Source organism: Podarcis erhardii, assembly GCF_964252035.2.
Source record: "Podarcis erhardii genome assembly, chromosome: 13".
Taxonomy (NCBI): Eukaryota; Metazoa; Chordata; class Lepidosauria; order Squamata; family Lacertidae; genus Podarcis; species Podarcis erhardii.
The window spans coordinates 10,491,006-10,510,172 of NC_138502.1; the positions used below are offsets into that span (position 1 = coordinate 10,491,006).

Sequence of the window (19,167 nt, forward strand, 5' to 3'; positions counted from 1 at the left end):
TCTCCAACCAAGTTTCAATGCCTTCTAAGGTGAGGTTCACCACAACCTGGTTTGCCCAACTGCCTGCCTAATCCCGACATTAAAAGCTAGACAGCATAGCATCCTTTTTATTGTCTCTAGGATTTTTTGCATTGTTTTTCTGTTGCTTGAGATTCATTAAGATGAATCAACTACACCACAGGGACTCCCTTGGTGCCTTTCTCTGAGCCATTAATAGTTGTTTATTTCCTGAACCTCATGGGGATTCAAGCTCTTAGCATAGAAATATGGAAAGATAAGTCCATGCTGGATTCAACATAGAGTTCTATGCATTCTAATCTAAAAAACAAAACAAAATTCCTCATTCTATTATACATTCCTCATTCTATTATTTGAATGCATGCAAACTGGGTATATCTAAATGCACATCCATAGGTTTTACCTTTTATTTAGCTTTTATGATGCAAGGTATTCTCATAGGAACATGGGGACCTGTCTTATAGTGAGTTAGACCAGTGGTCCATCTAGGTCAAGTCTATGCTGAGCGTCAGCAGCTCTCCAGAATTTCAGAAGAGGAACATTCCCAGGCACAGCTGAAAATATATGGGATTGAACCAGGGACTTCTGGTGCAGAGTAGAAGCTGTAGCCTTTCATAGCCAACAGTTTATTGATGACAGTGAAGAATGTAAAGGTAAAGGTAAAGGGACCCCTGACCATTAGGTCCAGTCGTGGCTGACTCTGGGGTTGCGGCGCTCATCTCGCTTTATTGGCCGAGGGAGCCGGCGTACAGCTTCCAGGTCATGTGGCCAGCATGACTAAGCCGCTTCTGGTGAACCAGAGCAGCACACGGAAACACCATTTACCTTCCCACCAGAGTGGTACCTATTTATCTACTTGCACTTGACGTGCTTTCGAACTGCTAGGTTGGCAGGAGCAGGGACCAAGCAACAGGAGCTCACCCTGTCACAGGGATTCAAACCGCCGACCTTCTGATTGGCAAGTCCTAGGCTCTGTGGCTTAACCCACAGCACCACCCGTGTCCCAAAAACACATTACAGAGCAACAATGATTAAAACATAATAAGAAATCATAACTTCAGATAGCCTAATAGGATATAGAGAGGCACACTAGCATGTGTAGAAATTAACTTATTGTACAAAGGTAAAACTCACGTCCATGGCTGTATCTACTGTATTAATTTTTGTGTTTATTTAAGAATTTTGGTATTTCTTTATTGGCTGATCCTGTGTCGTCCCCCACCCCACCGTCACTCCCCATTGCCTGGTCCCACCACCTGCTACATGTTGGAGTCCAAAGGTCTTCACCATGGAGCTTGCTCCATGCGCAAACTCTCCTTGCACAATTTAGAATGCTGATAGTGTAAGTGTTCTGAATTCTACAGTTCTTAATCTTGTGGGTTAAGCTGATTTATTCTGATCTAAGGTACTATCAGAGAAGTAAGGTTGTGGACTATCCTTCATTGATGGTTTTCAGACATAGGTTGCATGGACATTCTTTAGCTATAATTCCTGCATTGCAGACTAAATGAGCTTTTTGGGACCCTCCCAACTCCGCAATTCTACAATTCTTAGTTGGAGCTATGTTTGTGAGGCACAAAGCAAGGATTCTCATGGTTTCCGGTACTGTCTGGCTTCTCACCAAATCCACCTGCAGAAGCAATTAGAAAAGAACAGAAAACTCTAGGGGTGGAAGTGTATGTGAAAATGATGTATTAATACTAAAGGATCCTGGTAAGCCATTTGAAATTGCTTTAAATTTACTTAAATTATTTTGCCAAATTTGAAGGTTATAAAATAAAATTACAACAATCAGAATGGATTTGATACCACATACCAAAATCGAAAGGACATAATGGGGTAGGGTGGAATTTCCATAGAGAATTCCCATAACATATTTAGATATATGAATTGCTCACATCACTGGAGAATAAAAATTCAAATTCCATGGATAGAAGTCCCCATAAGGGGACCACTCAAAATTTGGAGGAGCTAATTCAATTTAATCATTTAAAATCAATGTGAGATGTTAAGAAAGATCTAACCACTGCTTAGGGGATGGGGGAGGGAGAAATATCTGCCACCTCTTTGTGTAACTATGTGGTGAATACCAACACTTGAGCCACCCCATTCATATCACAGGCAACATTTAGTTTCGCTGCTCAAAGCTCCATCTTCCCAGCACCTTGGCTGCTGCTCCATGAACGTCCTTATTCCGCAGAGTATAAATGATGGGGTTGAGCAAGGGAGTGACCACAACATAAAAGACTGCAATTTGCTTGTCCCGGTCAGGAGCTGACCCTGACTGGGGGATCATGTACATAGACATGACAGTGCCATAGAACAAGGTGACCACCACCAGGTGAGAGGCGCAGGTGGAGAAGGCCTTGTGCCGTCGGGCAGTTGACCGCATTCGCAACACTGAGGAGAGAATGAGTCCATAAGACGTTAGGACAACAGAAACGGGGATTAGCAGGGCCAGCACAGATGCAACAAAAAGAATGGCTTGTGTAACGTGCGTGTCGGCACATGCAAGTTTCAGCACCACGGGCAGCTCACAGAAGAAGTGGTTGATGCGGTTTGGACCGCAAAAGGGGAGCCTGAAAGTGCAGGCCACGTTTATTGAACCCAGGAGGAAGCCACCCATCCAGCAGACTAAGGCAAGCTGCAATTGACGCCACCTGCCCATGGCACTGGTGTACAGCAGGGGGTGGCAGATGGCCAGGTAGCGGTCATAGGCCATAGCAGCTAGGAGAAGGCATTCCGTGCCGCCCATGCCCAGTGCAATGTACATCTGGATAGCACAATGGGCAAAGGAGATGGTCCCATTGCCGGAAAGGAGGTGAACTAACATTTGAGGCAAGGTGCTGGTGACGTAACAGATCTCCAGGCCTGACAGCTGTATTAGAAAGAAGTACATGGGCGTGTGGAGGGAAGAGTCAGCCCACACAAGCATAATGATCACCAGGTTCCCCATAATGGTGAGGGAGTAGATTATGAGGATGACCACAAAGAGTAGAATCTGTGTCTTGCGGTGACTGGTTAGTCCCACCAAGATGAACTCTGTGATAGTGGTGAGGTTCGCCAACCCCATTCCAGTCTCCTGCCTGAAGAGAAAGGGCAACATTGAGAAACCAGAGATGTTCTCTGGGAATGGGACAACTTTAAAAACAGGTGATGTTTCACTTCCTGCAACACTAGAACAAATCCCAAACCAATCAACTTTGCATAATCATCTCAGCAGCAAGATACTGATGGACTACAACTCCCAACATCCCTGACCATTTGCTAGGCTGGCTAGAACTACAACTTCTGGAAGGTTTTATCTCAAAGCACATAAGCCCTGCTTATTTCAATTGTTCCATTTATAACCTGCCTTTCTTCCATTATTCAGCCCAAGGTGATGGAACATGTGATCACTCATGCAGGCACAGGCCTGACCCAGACTTTCTTGGCTTCAGCAGGGTCTAGTGTGCCTGCAGACCATACAAGCCCCAGCTAGAGAGAGACAACAGCTCCATCTGCTTCTCACCTTACAAGCCAAGAAGCAGAAAATGGCAAGGAAGCTGCCTTTGCCACGTTTACTTCATTAATATGCAATTCTTAAACCAGGATTGGGGAACCTCCAGCAGCAAGAGACCCCATGACAAACAGGGCTATTTCTGGATGCTTTTGTTACGTATAGTTGTTTAACTGATGCTGAAATGGGAATGCCTATGTGTGTAAACAAAGGTTTAACATGGAGAATGGCGAGACGTGTATTGCTAACATTGTGGTTTTTCCACAGTAGTTTTCTAAGTGGTCTCTGAATTTTTTAATGGGTTGATAATTACCTAACTGTTGGTTGTTCTCTAAACTGAATGCAACCTTTGATCATGTGATGAGGCTATTGAGTTGCCAATTCACCATCTTGGAAGGGTGGTGGCCGGATTCTTTGCTCTCCAAGGGCACACAGTCTTGGGGGCTGGAATGCAGGCCATGGAGCCTGTGTGTGAGAAACAGAGCTATATTTGTCAGCTTTGATTATAAGTTTGCTTAATTTCTAAGATGCTGAGCCTGCGCTGGACAGCACAAGATATTGTATGGACGTATCGTTTATGCTTTTGTTCTGTTTTTGAAGAATGTTCTGCAAGTAAATTTTGAATAATATTTTAATGGGTCTGGACAATGTTTCATTCCAAAAGAACCCAGTTTTTTATGGATCCAGTCATTTCAAACTTCACAGTATTAATATCTGCAATAGTTCTGCCCAGGTTTCTAAGCTGTGGTAGGAAGCCATTTAAACCAAATTTGGCATTGTCTCTCCAGATGCGTCTCAGGAGCAAATGTTTTGAGCAAAAAGGAAATGTTTTGAGCAAAAAGGACTCCCTGTTCATGGCAACTGTTGAATGGGCAGGTGTGTGCACAGCATGAGATATAAGGATTTAACCCACCAGAGAAGGCAACAATAGCTGGATTGAAAAGAGGTGCTGAGGGACATGTCAAAAGACCTGAAATCTATAGAATAAAATATTGCCTTTAAAAAAACACCAAAAACACCAATGAGGCAACTTGTCAACTTGGACAGGATACCAAGCAGGTTTAGCTACACAATATATATTTAAGATCTACACTGAAACTAAACATTGCAGTTATGCCAATAGGAGGTTCTCTTTTCTCTTCTCCACACTCTCCCACATCACAATCAGCACTGTGTACAGCCAGGTTTTACTGTGGGGAGCCTTTGGTGTGGGGAGCCTTTGGTCCTCCAGACCATGCTGAACTACAACTCCTTGGCCATTGAGCATGCATATTGAGGCTGATGGACTTTGAAATTCAACAATGTTTAGAGGGTCAAAGGTACTCCATCCCTGCTGTGGACCAACAGAACTGGTCTTCCCTAAGCTTCCCTGGGGAGGATTAGATACATCAGGCAAGAAACTACAAACAAATTAAAAGGGAAGAGGCAGAATTGCTGATATTCTGTACATGTGACCAAATGTGTTAAAATCTGTAACTTTTCAAAATAGCAAATCCCACAGTGTCAGTGACTGGAAGGTGAGGATGAACAGAATTCGGAAAACTACAAATTTTAAAGGAAATTGGTTTGGGAAGTGCAAATTGGGTGGGTTAGAGTGCCTGTCTAAACACCCTTATCACAGAATATCATCTTACCTTTGTGCCTCTCCAAAATGTTCCTGCTTGACGGGTTCCTGCGTGGCACTGCCTTATAGGAAGGTGTGCATTAGGAGTTGGATTAATTAAGGCAGTTCTCTAATGCAAAATGTTGGGAAATCATACAGAAGGTTCCTAGAGACTGTCAGTGACTTCAGGAGAAAACCTGTGTTTCAAATGAGGGCAGCTGATGGAATGTTTCTCTACACAGTTTTGGGAAGCTCCGCACCCAAGGCAGGGTCTTCATTGTCAAATGTCTAATAGCTTCTTCCTTGAAGTTGAAATCTGGAACCCTGTAGCTTTTCCAAGCTGTGAAATGTCCAGGTCCGAATATCATCCAGAACTAATTATAGACTTTGCATGGGCACAGACACAATGAGCCATTGTAGTATTGGTTAGAAATGGACATCTTAGCTGGTTATTTTTGCCCATTATATTCTCAGTTAGGAAGAGTTTGGAAGGAAATAACCGTGCCTGGCATCTTCCAGTGAAGTCCCTGGATGCTAGTATAGTATAGGGATTGGAACTAGTTTACTCAGTGCTATTTTTCTAGAAAATGAGGTGCTGGAACTCACTATAAACACCTTCCTTGTTCTCTTATAATGGCAATGGCGCCCACCTGAGAGGTGCCAGAACTGAGTTCTGGTGAGTTCTGGCTGGGAAAAAAAGCCCTGAGTTTACTCTTAGTTAAAAAGCCCTTTGTGTCTAGCTCTATGGATCTTGCTTTCTGGAGCCTCACATAGATGCCCTTTCAGGTTTGTTCATGCAGGTCCTTTAACTATAGATATTGGAGATATTTCGCATGCAATGCTAGTACACTGTCACTAAATGCTGGTTCTTCAACCACCTTGACATAAGCTCTACCAAGCAAATCTATAAAGCTTTCAAAGCAACCATTCTTGTCTATTCTTATCAAAAGAAGATAAACAACAGATTGGGTTTTGCTTTCTCCCCCTATAACTTGCCAAAGCTCTGAGGGTCAGTAAGACAATGAAGAGTGTGGATGCACACCATAGGGAATGCTTTCTTCTCTTTGGAGTTTACCTCTGGATCATTACCAGTTTGTTGCTAGTTACCTCATCATCTTGGGTCTCGAGAGGTTAATTTAGGAAAATTGCGAGAACCTTCCAGCAACAAAGGAGCATAACTTGCCAAACATTATTCTGGCCTGCAGCCAGTACCAGGTGCATTCTAAAGTTTGGATGGCATGCATATTTATGGTATAATAAAGGGAAGGTACATAAAGGATTTCATAATCATACAATTAGGTGATCATTAATAAAAGTATGGGAAAGATATAAAGAACTATTAGAACAAAAAAAGCCATGGTGGGTGGCCCCAACAGAAGTAATTTCAATTAAAAGGACAATTATAGAAGGAAAATGGCCAACATATCGAGAGCTTTTGGTAGAAAGAGAAGGCAAATTAAAACTTAAGGATTATGATCAGATAAGAGAATATGTTTATGATTGGCTGCAACATTGACAATTAAATGAGGTTTTTAAAGAAGACAAAAAGAAAGGATTTGGCTATACCATATCAAGATTCCAAAGAGAAATTGTAGATGATAATAATAAACTCTTAAAGAAAATGTATAATCTATTGTTAGAATGGGAGGCCAAAGATGAAGCGGTTAAATCTGTAATGATTAAATGGGCACAAGATATAGGACACAACATACAAATGGAAGACTGGGAAAAACTATTTACTGACTAAAAAAACTAAAAACTATTTACTATTTACTGGGAAAAACTATTTACTGACTGTATATTGTTAAAAGAGAATTATATCAAGATGATGTACCGATTGTATATTACGCCTGTACAAATGGCAAAGATGTATAGAATAAGCTCTAATAAGTGTTGGAAATGTAAAGAAAAGGAAGGTACATTTTTTCATATGTGGTGGAATTGTAAAATAATTAAAAACTACTGGAAAATTGTGTTAAATATAATGTAAAATCCAATAAAAACCATTGGAAAAAAGGTGCATTCTAAAGTTTGGTGTAGATACCTGTGTTTCAGGCAAACATCACAAAACACATTACATTTAAAAGAGAGAGAGAATAAATAACAGTTATATAATACGATGGTAAAGACATGATTCCAACTAGGAATTTCTTCTGCTGCTTCTTCTTTTGAAAGCCAGTTCTTTTCTCTGCTTAAGGCAGGTCAGTTCTTAAGAAGCCCTTTGGTGCTAGTCTGGAATGAAAGGACCCACCTCAATTGGAACACCAGAAGCTAAATGGTAGGCAGCTCTTCATGCAACTCTCACCATCACCACCCCAATCAACTGCTCCTCCCCTCAGGTCCTTGAATTATCCTGTCATTGCTAAATATAGGAGATCAAGAGATACTTTCTATCAGATTTTCTGAGGTCCTATAAATCTATGAGCTTCAGTGAGTTCCCCCACTCCGTCCTGTTCATCCTTCAACATCATAGATTTGTTTGGACAACCACAGTTTGCTAAACACAATGCTACCTCTCAAGACCACTCAGGCCTTGTGTTTATCAGCTCTATCCTGAAGACTTTAGCCACTGCGGCATGGACATCCTTATTCCGCAACGTGTAGATGATTGGGTTGAGGAGAGGGGTGATGACAACATAAAAGATGGAAACGTGTTTGTCATGGCTGGGGTCTGTCCCTGACCGAGGCCTCATGTACAGGCCAATGAGGCAGCCATAAAACATGGTGACCACCATCAGGTGGGAGGCACATGTGGAGAAAGCTTTGCTCCGGCTCTCGCCTGAGCTCATGCGCACGACAGTAGCCATGATGAGTCCGTAAGAGATCAAGATGGTGGCCAGAGGGACAATTAGTATGAAAACCCCCACCCCCAAGATGATGGCCTCTGTGAAGCTCGTGTCGGTGCATCCCAGCCTTATCACCATGACAAACTCGCAGTTGAAATGGTTGATCTCATTGGGACCGCAGAAAGGGAGCTGCATGATAAAAGCTGTGATGAGCCCAGAGAGAAGGAAGGCTCCTACCCATGAGATGGCAGCCAGCATCAAACAACGTGCCCGGCTCATGGCTACAGCATACACCAGGGGGCAGCAGATCGCCATGTAACGGTCGTAGGCCATGGCCCCCAGCAAGAGGCCTTCTGTGCAACCCAGAGAGCAGGCCATGTACATCTGGAAGGCGCAGCGCCCAAACGAAAGCCTCCCATCCCCGGCAAGCAGGTGAGCCAACATCTGGGGCACAACAGTGCTGGTGAAGCACATCTCCAAGAGTGAGAGGTTGGTGAGGAAGAAGTACATCGGGGTATGGAGGCGGAAGTCCATTTGGACCAGCAGGATGATGAGGAGGTTGCTCGCCATGGAGATCAGGTAGGCAACGAGGATAATCACAAAGAGGGCAAGCTGTGTTCTCCGGTGGCTGGTGAGTCCCACCAGGTAGACCTGGGTGATCATGGTGTAGTTCCCAGGCAATGTTCTGTCTTGCATCCTGCAGAGAAAAGAGGAACAGGGAGGGTTAACAAACAAGTTCTCATAATTGGACAGGATTGGCTGGTATATTTGTGTTGTATTTGGTTGATTATGCCCCTCCACATTCCACCAGCTTTGAGGGCAGCCTTCCTCCATGGCAGGACCCCAAGTGTGCTGTTAAAGGACAAGAAAAATGACACCCACAAAGTAGGAGGCCAGCTGGATATCAAATACTTGGGTCACCTCCAGACTGTCAGTATTTTGCTAAAGGGATTCAAACACATAAAGCAACAAAATCTACTTTACAAAATAAAAATAGACTTTTTGTGATTAGGAAAGTGAAGAAGAAATGCGCTGAAAGTTATACATGGCATGAATGAAGTGGGTATAGAAAAGTTTTTCTCCATCTTTCATAACTCTAGATCTTCTGGACGTCCAAGGAAGCTGAATGTTAGAAGATCCAGGACAGATAAAAGTACTTCTTCATGCAATGCATACGGCTCATCTACACTTCTGCTTGTCCTTAGTGGTTTTTCATTTGTCCCATGCTTTGGGGGCCCTGGGTCTGAGTGGTTTTCCATTAGCCCTGCTGCTTCCCCCTGGGAAACCCACTATTTAGCGCTAAATTGGAGCAAACATCAGTCTGGTGCAAAACCCACTTGACAGTGGTAAACAGCAGGCTTTCCCGGGGTAAGTGTGGACAAGCCCTTAGTTGAACTACAGAACTCACTCCCACAAGAAGAAGAAGAAAAAGAAGATGAAGAGTTTGGATTTGATATCCCGCCTTTCACTCCCTTTAAGGAGTCTCAATGCGGCTATTATTCTTCTTTCCCTTCCTCCCCCACAACAAACACTCTGTGAGGTGAGTGGGGCTGAAAGACTTCAGAGAAGTGTGACTGGCCCAAGGTCACCCAGCAGCTGCATGTGGAGGAGCGGAGGCGCGAAACCGGTTCCCCAGATTACGAGACTACCGCTCTTAACCACTACACCACACTGGCTCTCGCAGTGATGAAGAAGCAGTGATGGCTTGCAGTGAAATTTGAAATTCCACAGAAACCACTCAGCATTGGAAGTTAGCGCTTTTATGATGTGTGTAGAATTCGGAAAGCAACGTTTCCACCCCCAAATCCATGACCATGTGTGGTTCCAATAGGGCAGATCATTTAATCAAGCTGAGATAAAAATATGGGCTTTTATAGTTAACAGAAGTTACAGGGACATGGGAAGCTGTGTTACACCGAATCAGAGTTTGGGTCCATCTAACTCAGTGCTGCCTGCAGTGACTGACAACAGCTCTCCTGCCCAAAAGAGGTGGGATTGAGCCTGGGACCTTCTGCATGCAAAGCACATGGAGTCATGGTCCTTCTCCATAAGGGAAGGTTCTTCATCCATGATGTGAATCTAGCATTTTCAGGTTTTGCAGCTTCTATGGCAGACAAACAAATCAGTTAAAGTCAACTGAACTTCCTTTCCATGTTAATTCAGAGCAGAGTGAGAAAGCCAGAGGCATTTGTAAATTGCAGAACTGCTCCAGAGCAAGGTAGCCGTGAATGTTTAGTTGACGTCATGGGAGCTAGCCCAGCAGTGCCCATCATAGGATATGCTGCAAATTTGTAGGGCTGTGGGGTATTTTCCCCGCCCCTGCCGCCCCCCCCCCCCGATGCTCATTTCTAGAGTTCAGTTCTACTGGGGAGGAAAAGGTATTGTTGTAAGACTGGGCATCTGGACAGCAGAGGTATAACACAGCCAGATGGAACTTTGTTAATTGTATGTTGCCAAGTTGCCAAGTACATCTGTTGCTAGGGAAGCTGCTGGTGATTGATCTCAACAGCAAGGACTTCCCCAAATCTCCTGAATGGGACATAAAGGCATATGTTCCCCTTTCAAGTATGACATAGTCGAAAGGGTGGCATAATCTAGGTCTCTCTCTCTCTCTTTAAAGAAAGAGCTGTTTGAATGGGGAAGTGAGACTGAGGGCATTCCCAGGCCATTGCCATTTCTGGCAAATTCAGGTTGCTCACATAAAGATGATTTATCACCAGTGCAACAAAGCTGCTTCACTGCAAAACGGACTTTTTGCAAACAGGGAAGTGAAGGGAGAAACATGTGGTTTCTTGATGCAAACATCCCGCAGACGGATCGAATGCTCAATAAAAAGCTGTGGCCATTTAACCTCCCTGCAAACTTTGTGCAAACAAATCAGGACAAATGCTCAACAGGCCAAGTGGAAGCAACCCAGGAGAAATTCATTTAAGGCTCTGTAACCTTTGGAAAGTGTATTTAGGAGTGTTGGCTGCTTCTCTAGTTGGGATGTGCTGTTGGATAGTTCAAGCTGTAAATAAGTTCACTCTGTAAATAAACACAATCATTACTCAATCCCATAAGCCTTCAGTGATCTATTTTCACAGGAAACTTAACCTGGTCTAAGCAATGGACCTCTGGAACTTCTTCTTCCTCAGGGACCTAGGGGTGAGCCTAAGAACATGTTTAATCAAACTGGGAACAACTTCTAAGGTGACCCTTTAACTTAGGGATAGCCAGTGTTATGCCCTCCAGATGTTGTCGAGACTACAACTCCCATCAGCCCCAGCCAGCATGGCCAGTGGTCAGGAATGGTGGGAGCTGTGGTCCAACACTATCTGGAGGCACCATATTGGCTTTTCCTGCCTCAGGTATTGGATGGCTCCCTCCCTGTAGAACCCTACCTTAGATAGTAAGACTTGCAGGGCATAAGCAGTAACCAAAGGACGCTTCAATAGCAACTGTCTGGATTGAGTGTGGATTTCTAGTACACATTAAAGACCTGATTTACCGATCCTGGTTCCTCCTGGATCCCACTGTAAAGGGATCACGTGAGTCTCACAAGCCACACATATGGAGGACTGGGGCTGGTGTGCTGCACAGCAGTATGGAGGAGGGGGCTAGATCCAAGAAGATTCTACTCTCCACTTTTTACACTCAATAGGAATCCCATCAGATGTTACTTGAAATGAGACCTTCAGGGAATCCTTCCTACTTTGGACTTGTATTTCCTACATTGATGTGACGAAGAGCTGTAGCTCTGATTTACGTGCAAAAGGTCCCTGGGTTCAATCCCCTGTGGTGGTTCGAGCATTACTACCATGCAGATATATGGTAAATGACTTAGAAATCTGTTCCCAAGTGCATATTGGGGTTAAAAATGAGTCTGAAAGGGCTGAAGATGCCTGCCCTCAGGTGCACACCCTCTTCATGCCAGGCACACTGAGCAGACCCATTTGGGCCTCACCGCTACCCCTTTCCACCCATGACCTGAGAGTAAAACCAAGAATGCACATGACACATTGTAAGGTGAGGATCAGCAGCATTGTTGGGAAATCTCATTTTCAGAGAACCTCATCTGCTGTTGACAGACGTTCCCATTAATAGACACACACACCTCGCAATGCTTCTCAAGAACTGCAGGGTTCTTCCAGCACACAGTTTGAAAAGCTGCCACTTCAGATCAACCCCAGTTCCTTGCAAGACAATTGCATCCCTCACACTAGAGAGAAAAACTCATGAGATCTGTCTTCCCACCCATGATGGAGATACAATGGACTCAACAGTTTGAAATGCTCTAAAGAAGGATGGGCTGGAATCCTCAAAAGTGGTGCCTTAGACTACGAACCACATTTCCCCCCCTTGGAATTCTGCTAATGGAATTGTTGCTCTGTGAGGTGTAAACTGTGGCGCCCAGAAATCTTTAAGGTATAGTGGTTGCATAGCCCTGGACATTAGCCATAAAACTAATTTTACTTTTAACCATTTTTGTGAGAAGGGTGACATAGAAGAGAAGCAGACATATAACAGAGAGAGGTGATCAGACATACAGATCAAGAGGCAGTCACTGCACTGCTTTATTTCATTCAAGTTCTACGTTCGGATCAGCCCACCTGAGACCACCACACCTTGCACCTTGGAGAATGTCGCCGAGCACTGCCAGCATTCGCTAAGCTTCAAGCTCCTTCAAGATATCTCTCTGACGAGTTCTTAAGCCTTCTAAAGGGATGGAGACCACCGTCTGCTTCCAGTCATGGATTCTACTGGCCCATTGTTGACCCATGAATTTAGTACGGAATGAACACTTTCTTTCCATGGCTCCTAATGCCTAGTGCATTACTCTCATCTATTTAAGAGCTCGGTGCAATAATAAACTTTCTAGTTCTGCTCCGTGTGCGATCCATCATCTTGCCCCCAAAGACCATTCCCCTATTTCCATCTGGACTATAAACAACCAATTATTGCACTTAAATTTCCCCTGTGTGTGACTTCTGCCTTTGTCATTTGGGAATGGTGCTTTTTATGCTCAGAACGTATTTGAAAGATGATGCAACTGTGGCAAAGATTAGATGCACCCATGGCCAAAGAAGCTTACCGTAATTAGCCATGAGTAGGGATAGTGGAGAATTTTGATTCAGCTCACGCTGAAGGCAAACCTACCAAATCTGCACTTTCTGAAACAATATGCAAACCAAAACACAGCCACCCGCCATAATTTTCAAGCCTCCAAATTTTACAGGTGCAGGTCTGAAGCCAAGTATTGTGTACAAAATGGCAGCCATTGTGGTAAAGTGTGCATAAAAATGCATGTACTGTATATAATTAAAAACCACATAAAATTAAAATTGAAAACCATCAATTAAGCATTAAAGAAATATGTTTTCTTTTTTTCTTTTATATATATATATATATATATATGCAGGTTTTGGTGTCCTCGGGTGTCTTCCCGTGTAAAAGTTGGGGTGTCTAGGCGACGTTTCGACGAGGTCTCACTCGTCATCTTCAGGCTGGTGCTTTCGGCTTCTTGTTACTGGAACAGAGCAGGATCTCAGTGTTTGAGTTCCTATAAATACTGTAGAGGGGGTGTGGTGTATAGCCTCCAGAACCAAACGCCTGGCTGACAAAGACCACTTGACAACTGAGTTACAGAATCTCTCAAACGTGTTAATTGCCAATGGATACCAGCAAAACAGGATTACGAAGCTAATCCAAAAGGAAACACCCCCCAAAAACCAAGACACAGAAGAAAACAATGGCATGGCCCTCCTCCCTTATATCAAGGGCACTACAGATAAAATTAGCAAAATCCTCCATAAACACAATATCAAAACAGCCTTTTGCACCAACCAAAAAATAGCCAATATCCTCAGAAACCCCAAGGATAAAATCCAGTTGGAAAACCAAGGGATCTATGAAATACCCTGCAAAGTCTGCCCAGCCACGTACATTGGACAAACAAACAGACGAATAAATGCACGTATCGCAGAACACAAGAATGCCGTCAAAAAAGAAGAAAAAACTTCCTCTCTTTTCCAACACATGAAAGAAACAGGACACGAAATTAATTTTGCAAATTCCAAATTGCTCTTTAACACGGAACATCACCACAAGAGAATAATCATGGAAGCCATCGAGATAGAGAAACACCCTCACAACATGAACAAGCGTGACGACACATCCCGCTTGCCAGACATCTGGAAATTAGCCCTCCCCACAAAAACTGACACCAGATCCAGAGGCACACAGAACGCCAACACCAATCAACCACACCAGACCCAAACCCAGACCCTCTCCACAGATGAATTACAGACACCATCCAGTAGCCAATCCATGGTGGCACCTCCGGATGCTGCACCCCCCTGCAATCCCTACACAGATCTGGCTGACACAAGCCACAAAACCACAGCTCGCCCCTATACACGAAGCCAAGCCAGAGCACAACTAAGTACAGTACAGCCATCTTCTCAAGAAAACTCTTCACAAAGTTCAAAAGGTCAAGACACAAAGACTTTAACAACTAATCCACACCTAATGACCCACCTAAGTGGTACTCAGGATATCACTCAAGAAATCACTCAAGATATCTCTCAAGTAATTAAGGAACAAAAGAAGAAAAGGCACACTAGCCTGGGAACTTCCTCTCTGCCCAGAACATTGGAGGCTATACACCACACCCCCTCTACAGTATTTATAGGAACTCAAACACTGAGATCCTGCTCTGTTCCAGTAACAAGAAGCCGAAAGCACCAGCCTGAAGATGACGAGTGAGACCTCGTCGAAACGTCGCCTAGACACCCCAACTTTTACACGGGAAGACACCCGAGGACACCAAAACCTGCATTCCTGTACCCGTGAAAATCTACGAAAGCATATATATATATATATATATATATATATATATATAAGTTTTTCTATTTTACATTTTAGAATATTCATTTAAACAACCTTAAAATATCAGTGACTTCCCTTCTCCTCTTTCCATGGTTCATTTTGCATACCATAAATCCCTGCATATTTTACATAAACTAAACCATTCAGTATTCCATTATTATATCCATCAAAACTTATTTACACTGCTGAATTTGTCTTAATGCTGCCAACGTTTTCAAATGTACACAATTTTCACCCATATATTCAATAAACATTTTCCAATCTTCTCTAAACGTATGTTCTTCTTCTTTTCTTATTCTATATGTTAAGTCTGCAAGCTGGGCATATTCTGTCAGCTTAAGTTGCCATTCTTCTTTAGCTGAGACCTCACTTGTTTTCCATTCTTGGGCTAACAAAACACGGGCCCACAGTAGTGGCATACATAAATAATCTTTTTTGACACCTGGGAATTTCCATTTGAATTATCCCCAACAAAAAGGAACCTGGTTTTCTTGGAAAACAACTTTTAAATATATATTTTTCCAATTCATTATAAATTATTTCCCAGTACTCTTTTACAAGTCCACCACATATGACAGAATGTACCCTCAGCCTCGTTGCATCTCCAGCAATTATCTGATTCAGTCTTATACATTTTAACAAGTCTACTCAGAGCTAAATACCATCTGTAAATCGTTTTCAGGTATGTTTTCTTAATTGCCTGCATTTAATTCCACACTCGTCTAAAGGCTGAAACAGAAGGGGCCTCCTGAAAAACAAAATAATGCAGAAAAATGGGGGGGGGTATTTTAAATGGGGTGAGAAAGAGAGAAAAAGAGAGTCACCGCTTTCATGGCTATGCTATACTTTTGATTTAATTCCTAAAGTGGATTTAATTGGACAGAGGCTGGCAAGGGTTAAGATCCTGCCAGAGAGTTGAAACAGGAGCCAGTGGGAGGTGCTCTGTCTGTATCTGTGTGTTTGTGAATGAGTGGTCATATGATATCCCTCATTTCCTTTCTCTCTCTCTCTCTCTTTCCGCATTGCTAAACAACTGCTGGCTTTTGGATACGGACGATAACCGAGGTGCTTTTCCAGAGAAGTTGAGCTGAAACCAGGCCAGCAAGCAGGAATGTGGTGAGAACCAAGATTCCTGGGTTCCCTGAGCTTGGAATGGGGTTCGGAGCAGTATGTGAAGAATCGGAAGATCCGTTCACGGCAGCTCAGGGGTGAGGATCCTCCCCGGGTTTTAACCTCGCTGGAATGTGCCCTTGAACTCTGCTTAATACCTCTTTCTTGCATGTGAAGCTGCCACACAGAGGAGTGTGTGCAGAAACCAGCCAGCCAAATACATTCTGCCCCTTTCCATTTTTGGCTCTGCTCACATTTGCTTCTCCACCTTACGCATGTGGAAGGTTGCAGGGAAGGCAATATAACCCTCTGTGTGGAAAAGGTCTCCCACCTGCGAACTCTGGGAGCGGAAAGAATAGGAATCCCGATCTACCTCCTCATCCTTCCTCATCTACTTCCTGAGTCCAGTCCAGAATGGACATTGGACATTACCTGCAACGGATCGGGTACCAGGGCCCCATGCAGCCTTCTCTGGAGACCCTGCGCAGCCTCCACCGGTGCCACCTCCTCTCCGTGCCCTTCGAGAGCCTCAGTATCCATTCCGGGGAGCCCATCGTCTTGGAAGTGTCCTCCCTCTACAACAAGATCGTCCGGCAGCATCGGGGTGGCTTCTGTTTTGAGCTGAATGGCCTCTTCCTGTGGCTGCTGCAGGCATTGGGATTTGATGCCAAAGCTGCGGCCGGGCGTGTCCGGAACCGTTTCACCGGCTGCTACGGCCCCCCGTTGGACCACATGGTGATTTTGGTGCAGCTGGGTGGGCGCCAGCTGCTCTGCGACGTGGGTTTTGGTGAAGGTTTCATAGAGCCATTAGAGCTGAAGGCCTCTGTGGAGCAAGTCCAGGAAGGTGGCGTCTTTTGGCTGGGCCTCCATGGGGGCATCTGGGTGCTGGAACGCCGAGAAGTCTCTGGGAAGGAGGGGAGGCCCTTATATCAGTTCACCCTCGAGGAGAAGAAACTGGACAATTTTACGAGCATGTGTCTGTATCACCAGACTTCGCCCAGCTCCATATTCGTTTGCAAATCCTTCTGCTCCCTGCAGAAAGAAAATGGCGGGCGCCTCACCTACATGGGTTGGCGTCTCATTTCCAAGAAGGGAGAGGAGCGTACAGAGACCACCCTGCAGAGCAACAAGATCCCAGTGGTGCTCCGTGAGAAATTTGGGATCAACCTGAGCGGGAATTTCAAGCCAAAGGATGAAGAAATCCTGCCACCTCTTGAGGAAGCTTAATGAGGGATGGTGGAAATTGCTCCCAATCCAGATAATAGCCTAAAAGATGGTTCGTAAATAATTTCTCAGGGTGCAGCTCCTAGCCATTGGTTAAGTGCCGTGATGTCATGGAAGCGTCACAAACATTCTAATCTCCAAAGAAAGGGGAAATTTCATTCGTTTGTTCCAATCCCGGACCTGTCTGTTAACTTCCACACTCTTGCTATTTTGCAAATGCAGTGAAATAAAAAAATTAAGGTCTTATATATATATAATAAATGTTCATAGATGTACCAACAAACACGTACATAAATATATAAACCACATGTCTGGAGCAGCACAGGAAAACGGCCCTAGAACCATTTTGACTCCCAAACTGACCAAATGATTTATCTGCAAGGTCAAGGAAAATGGAAAAGCCTCCCCATTGTCTTTTTATTCACAAATCCTGTCTTAAATGTATGTCTGTGTATGAATAGGGTGAGCCTGTGACCTGGCTCAGGAACTAATTATTTATCATTACAAAAGACTGGCCAGGCTCCTCAGGGTATCCAATCAAGTAAGCATTAACAGGTAACTTGCCAGACAGGAGGTAAACAACGCACTCAGATTTCTGTTGTAGACTGCCCTTTCTGTGATGTAGGTATGATGTGTCAGGGGGTGGTCTTGGACTCCAGGGCGGGCAATTTAAAATATATAAGGGCGGGCACACCTTGGTTCTGGGTCCTCCTCCTTCTCCTGCGTGTGAAGGGGGCACCCTGTTGCAACGGTTCAATAAAGATCAGGTTTACTATCTGCTTTGCTTCTCAATATTCTCTGGTTGGCCTCTGTTACTTTCTCCGACCGATAGAGAACCTGCAAAGGACTCTATAAGGGCTCTTGTGTCCCCCATAAGGAAATAAGGGCAGTTTTACATTTATTACAACAGGTAGTGCAGTTTGGAGTTCTTGCACAACAAACCTGCTTCCCGTGACCTTTAGCCAAAAGAGGCTCATAGAGCTGCTTATAAAAATCAGTTTTAAGATGGTCCCTGCTCTCAGGCTCAGTCTCAAAATACCGTACATGACACCTGAGGAAAAAAGCAGTGGGAGGGAGAAAGCAAACTCGATCACAAGTTTTCAAAGCTGCAACCAACGTCAGTGGCAGTTCTGGCTGATTCCCCTTGATAAAGAACATTTTCTCCTCAAAAATATTATTCCCTGCCCCAGATCAGAACCTAGAGCCCAGCAGGCAACAACATCCAGAACAGGGCAGTTGCTGCCACACACAGTTCTTCCCTCAGATGACTAACTTGATGATACAATCCTTGCAGGTGGGAGCTTGGTGGAGTCACCCCTCTCTTTTGCCGTGATCCTGCAAAGTTGGCCTGGCTGAGAGACCCTAGCTGGCCCAAGTTCAACCAGAGAGTTGCGTGACTGAGTGGCTTGTTGAATTTGCGCCTCCTCTTGGTCATAATCTGAAACTATCCATTTCCCTGCATTAGAAATTTGTGTGTTCCATTTATAGATTGTTCATATGCCTCTTAACACACTCTGTTATGTACTGAAGTTCTCACCCTGGGCCAGTGGGGGGATACTGTAGATAGTTTTCACTCAGGTCCACATAAGCAAATAGGGATTGAAAGTGACGTTCAGTGATTGGATAGTTACAGAAAGTGGTTACAGTTGCGTTGTAGTGGAGCTCTATATAAGCAGGCTGGCTGAACCCTTCAGTTCTGTTCTGTTCTGGCCTGTGAATAAACAAGAGCTGTTTGAAGAAATGCTGTGTCGTCTGATATGTTCACCCACAACGTAACACACTCCTAGGCAAAGTTTGGGGTTCCAATAGAAACGATTTGCTGCATCAGCCCCAGACTAGCAGGTCCCCACTGAACACCAACAAGGCTCAGGGATGGGAGGGACGAGCGGTGCATCAGTTTTTAGGGAAACCGTGAGGGTTTTTTTAAAAAAAAAAAAAACAACACCACACACATCAGAGTCACAACAGACCAGCTCTGTGCAAAACTCTGATAGCAACCCTCTGGTATATGAATGAAGCAGATAAGGTGGTCCACCTTATTCTCAAGAAAATTGGGT

General features: G+C 44.2%; 3 protein-coding genes across 3 annotated transcripts; 1 reads left to right on the top strand and 2 right to left on the bottom strand.

Annotated features, from left to right (window-relative positions):
* Positions 1–2,146: 2,146 nt before the first annotated feature.
* Positions 2,147–3,091, bottom strand: LOC309328413 (olfactory receptor 2G3-like; the record flags this gene model as incomplete). The annotated part of the gene is made up of 1 exon (XM_081838412.1): positions 2,147–3,091. One exon carries the CDS (start codon positions 3,089–3,091, stop codon positions 2,147–2,149), a length of 945 nt encoding a protein of 314 aa, XP_081694538.1.
* Positions 3,092–7,262: 4,171 nt separating this feature from the next.
* Positions 7,263–10,910, bottom strand: LOC309326610 (olfactory receptor 2D2-like). The gene is made up of 2 exons (XM_081835478.1): positions 10,850–10,910; positions 7,263–8,603 (listed from the first exon to the last, which is right to left on the bottom strand). The coding sequence occupies exon 2, from the start codon at positions 8,600–8,602 to the stop codon at positions 7,637–7,639; it is 966 nt and encodes a 321-aa protein (XP_081691604.1). The 5' UTR covers position 8,603; positions 10,850–10,910; the 3' UTR covers positions 7,263–7,636.
* A 4,850-nt stretch (positions 10,911–15,760) lies between these two features.
* On the top strand, positions 15,761–18,911 carry LOC309326641 (arylamine N-acetyltransferase, pineal gland isozyme NAT-10-like). The gene has a single exon (XM_081835518.1). The coding sequence runs from the start codon at positions 16,301–16,303 to the stop codon at positions 17,111–17,113; it is 813 nt and encodes a 270-aa protein (XP_081691644.1). The 5' UTR covers positions 15,761–16,300; the 3' UTR covers positions 17,114–18,911.
* Positions 18,912–19,167: the final 256 nt, after the last annotated feature.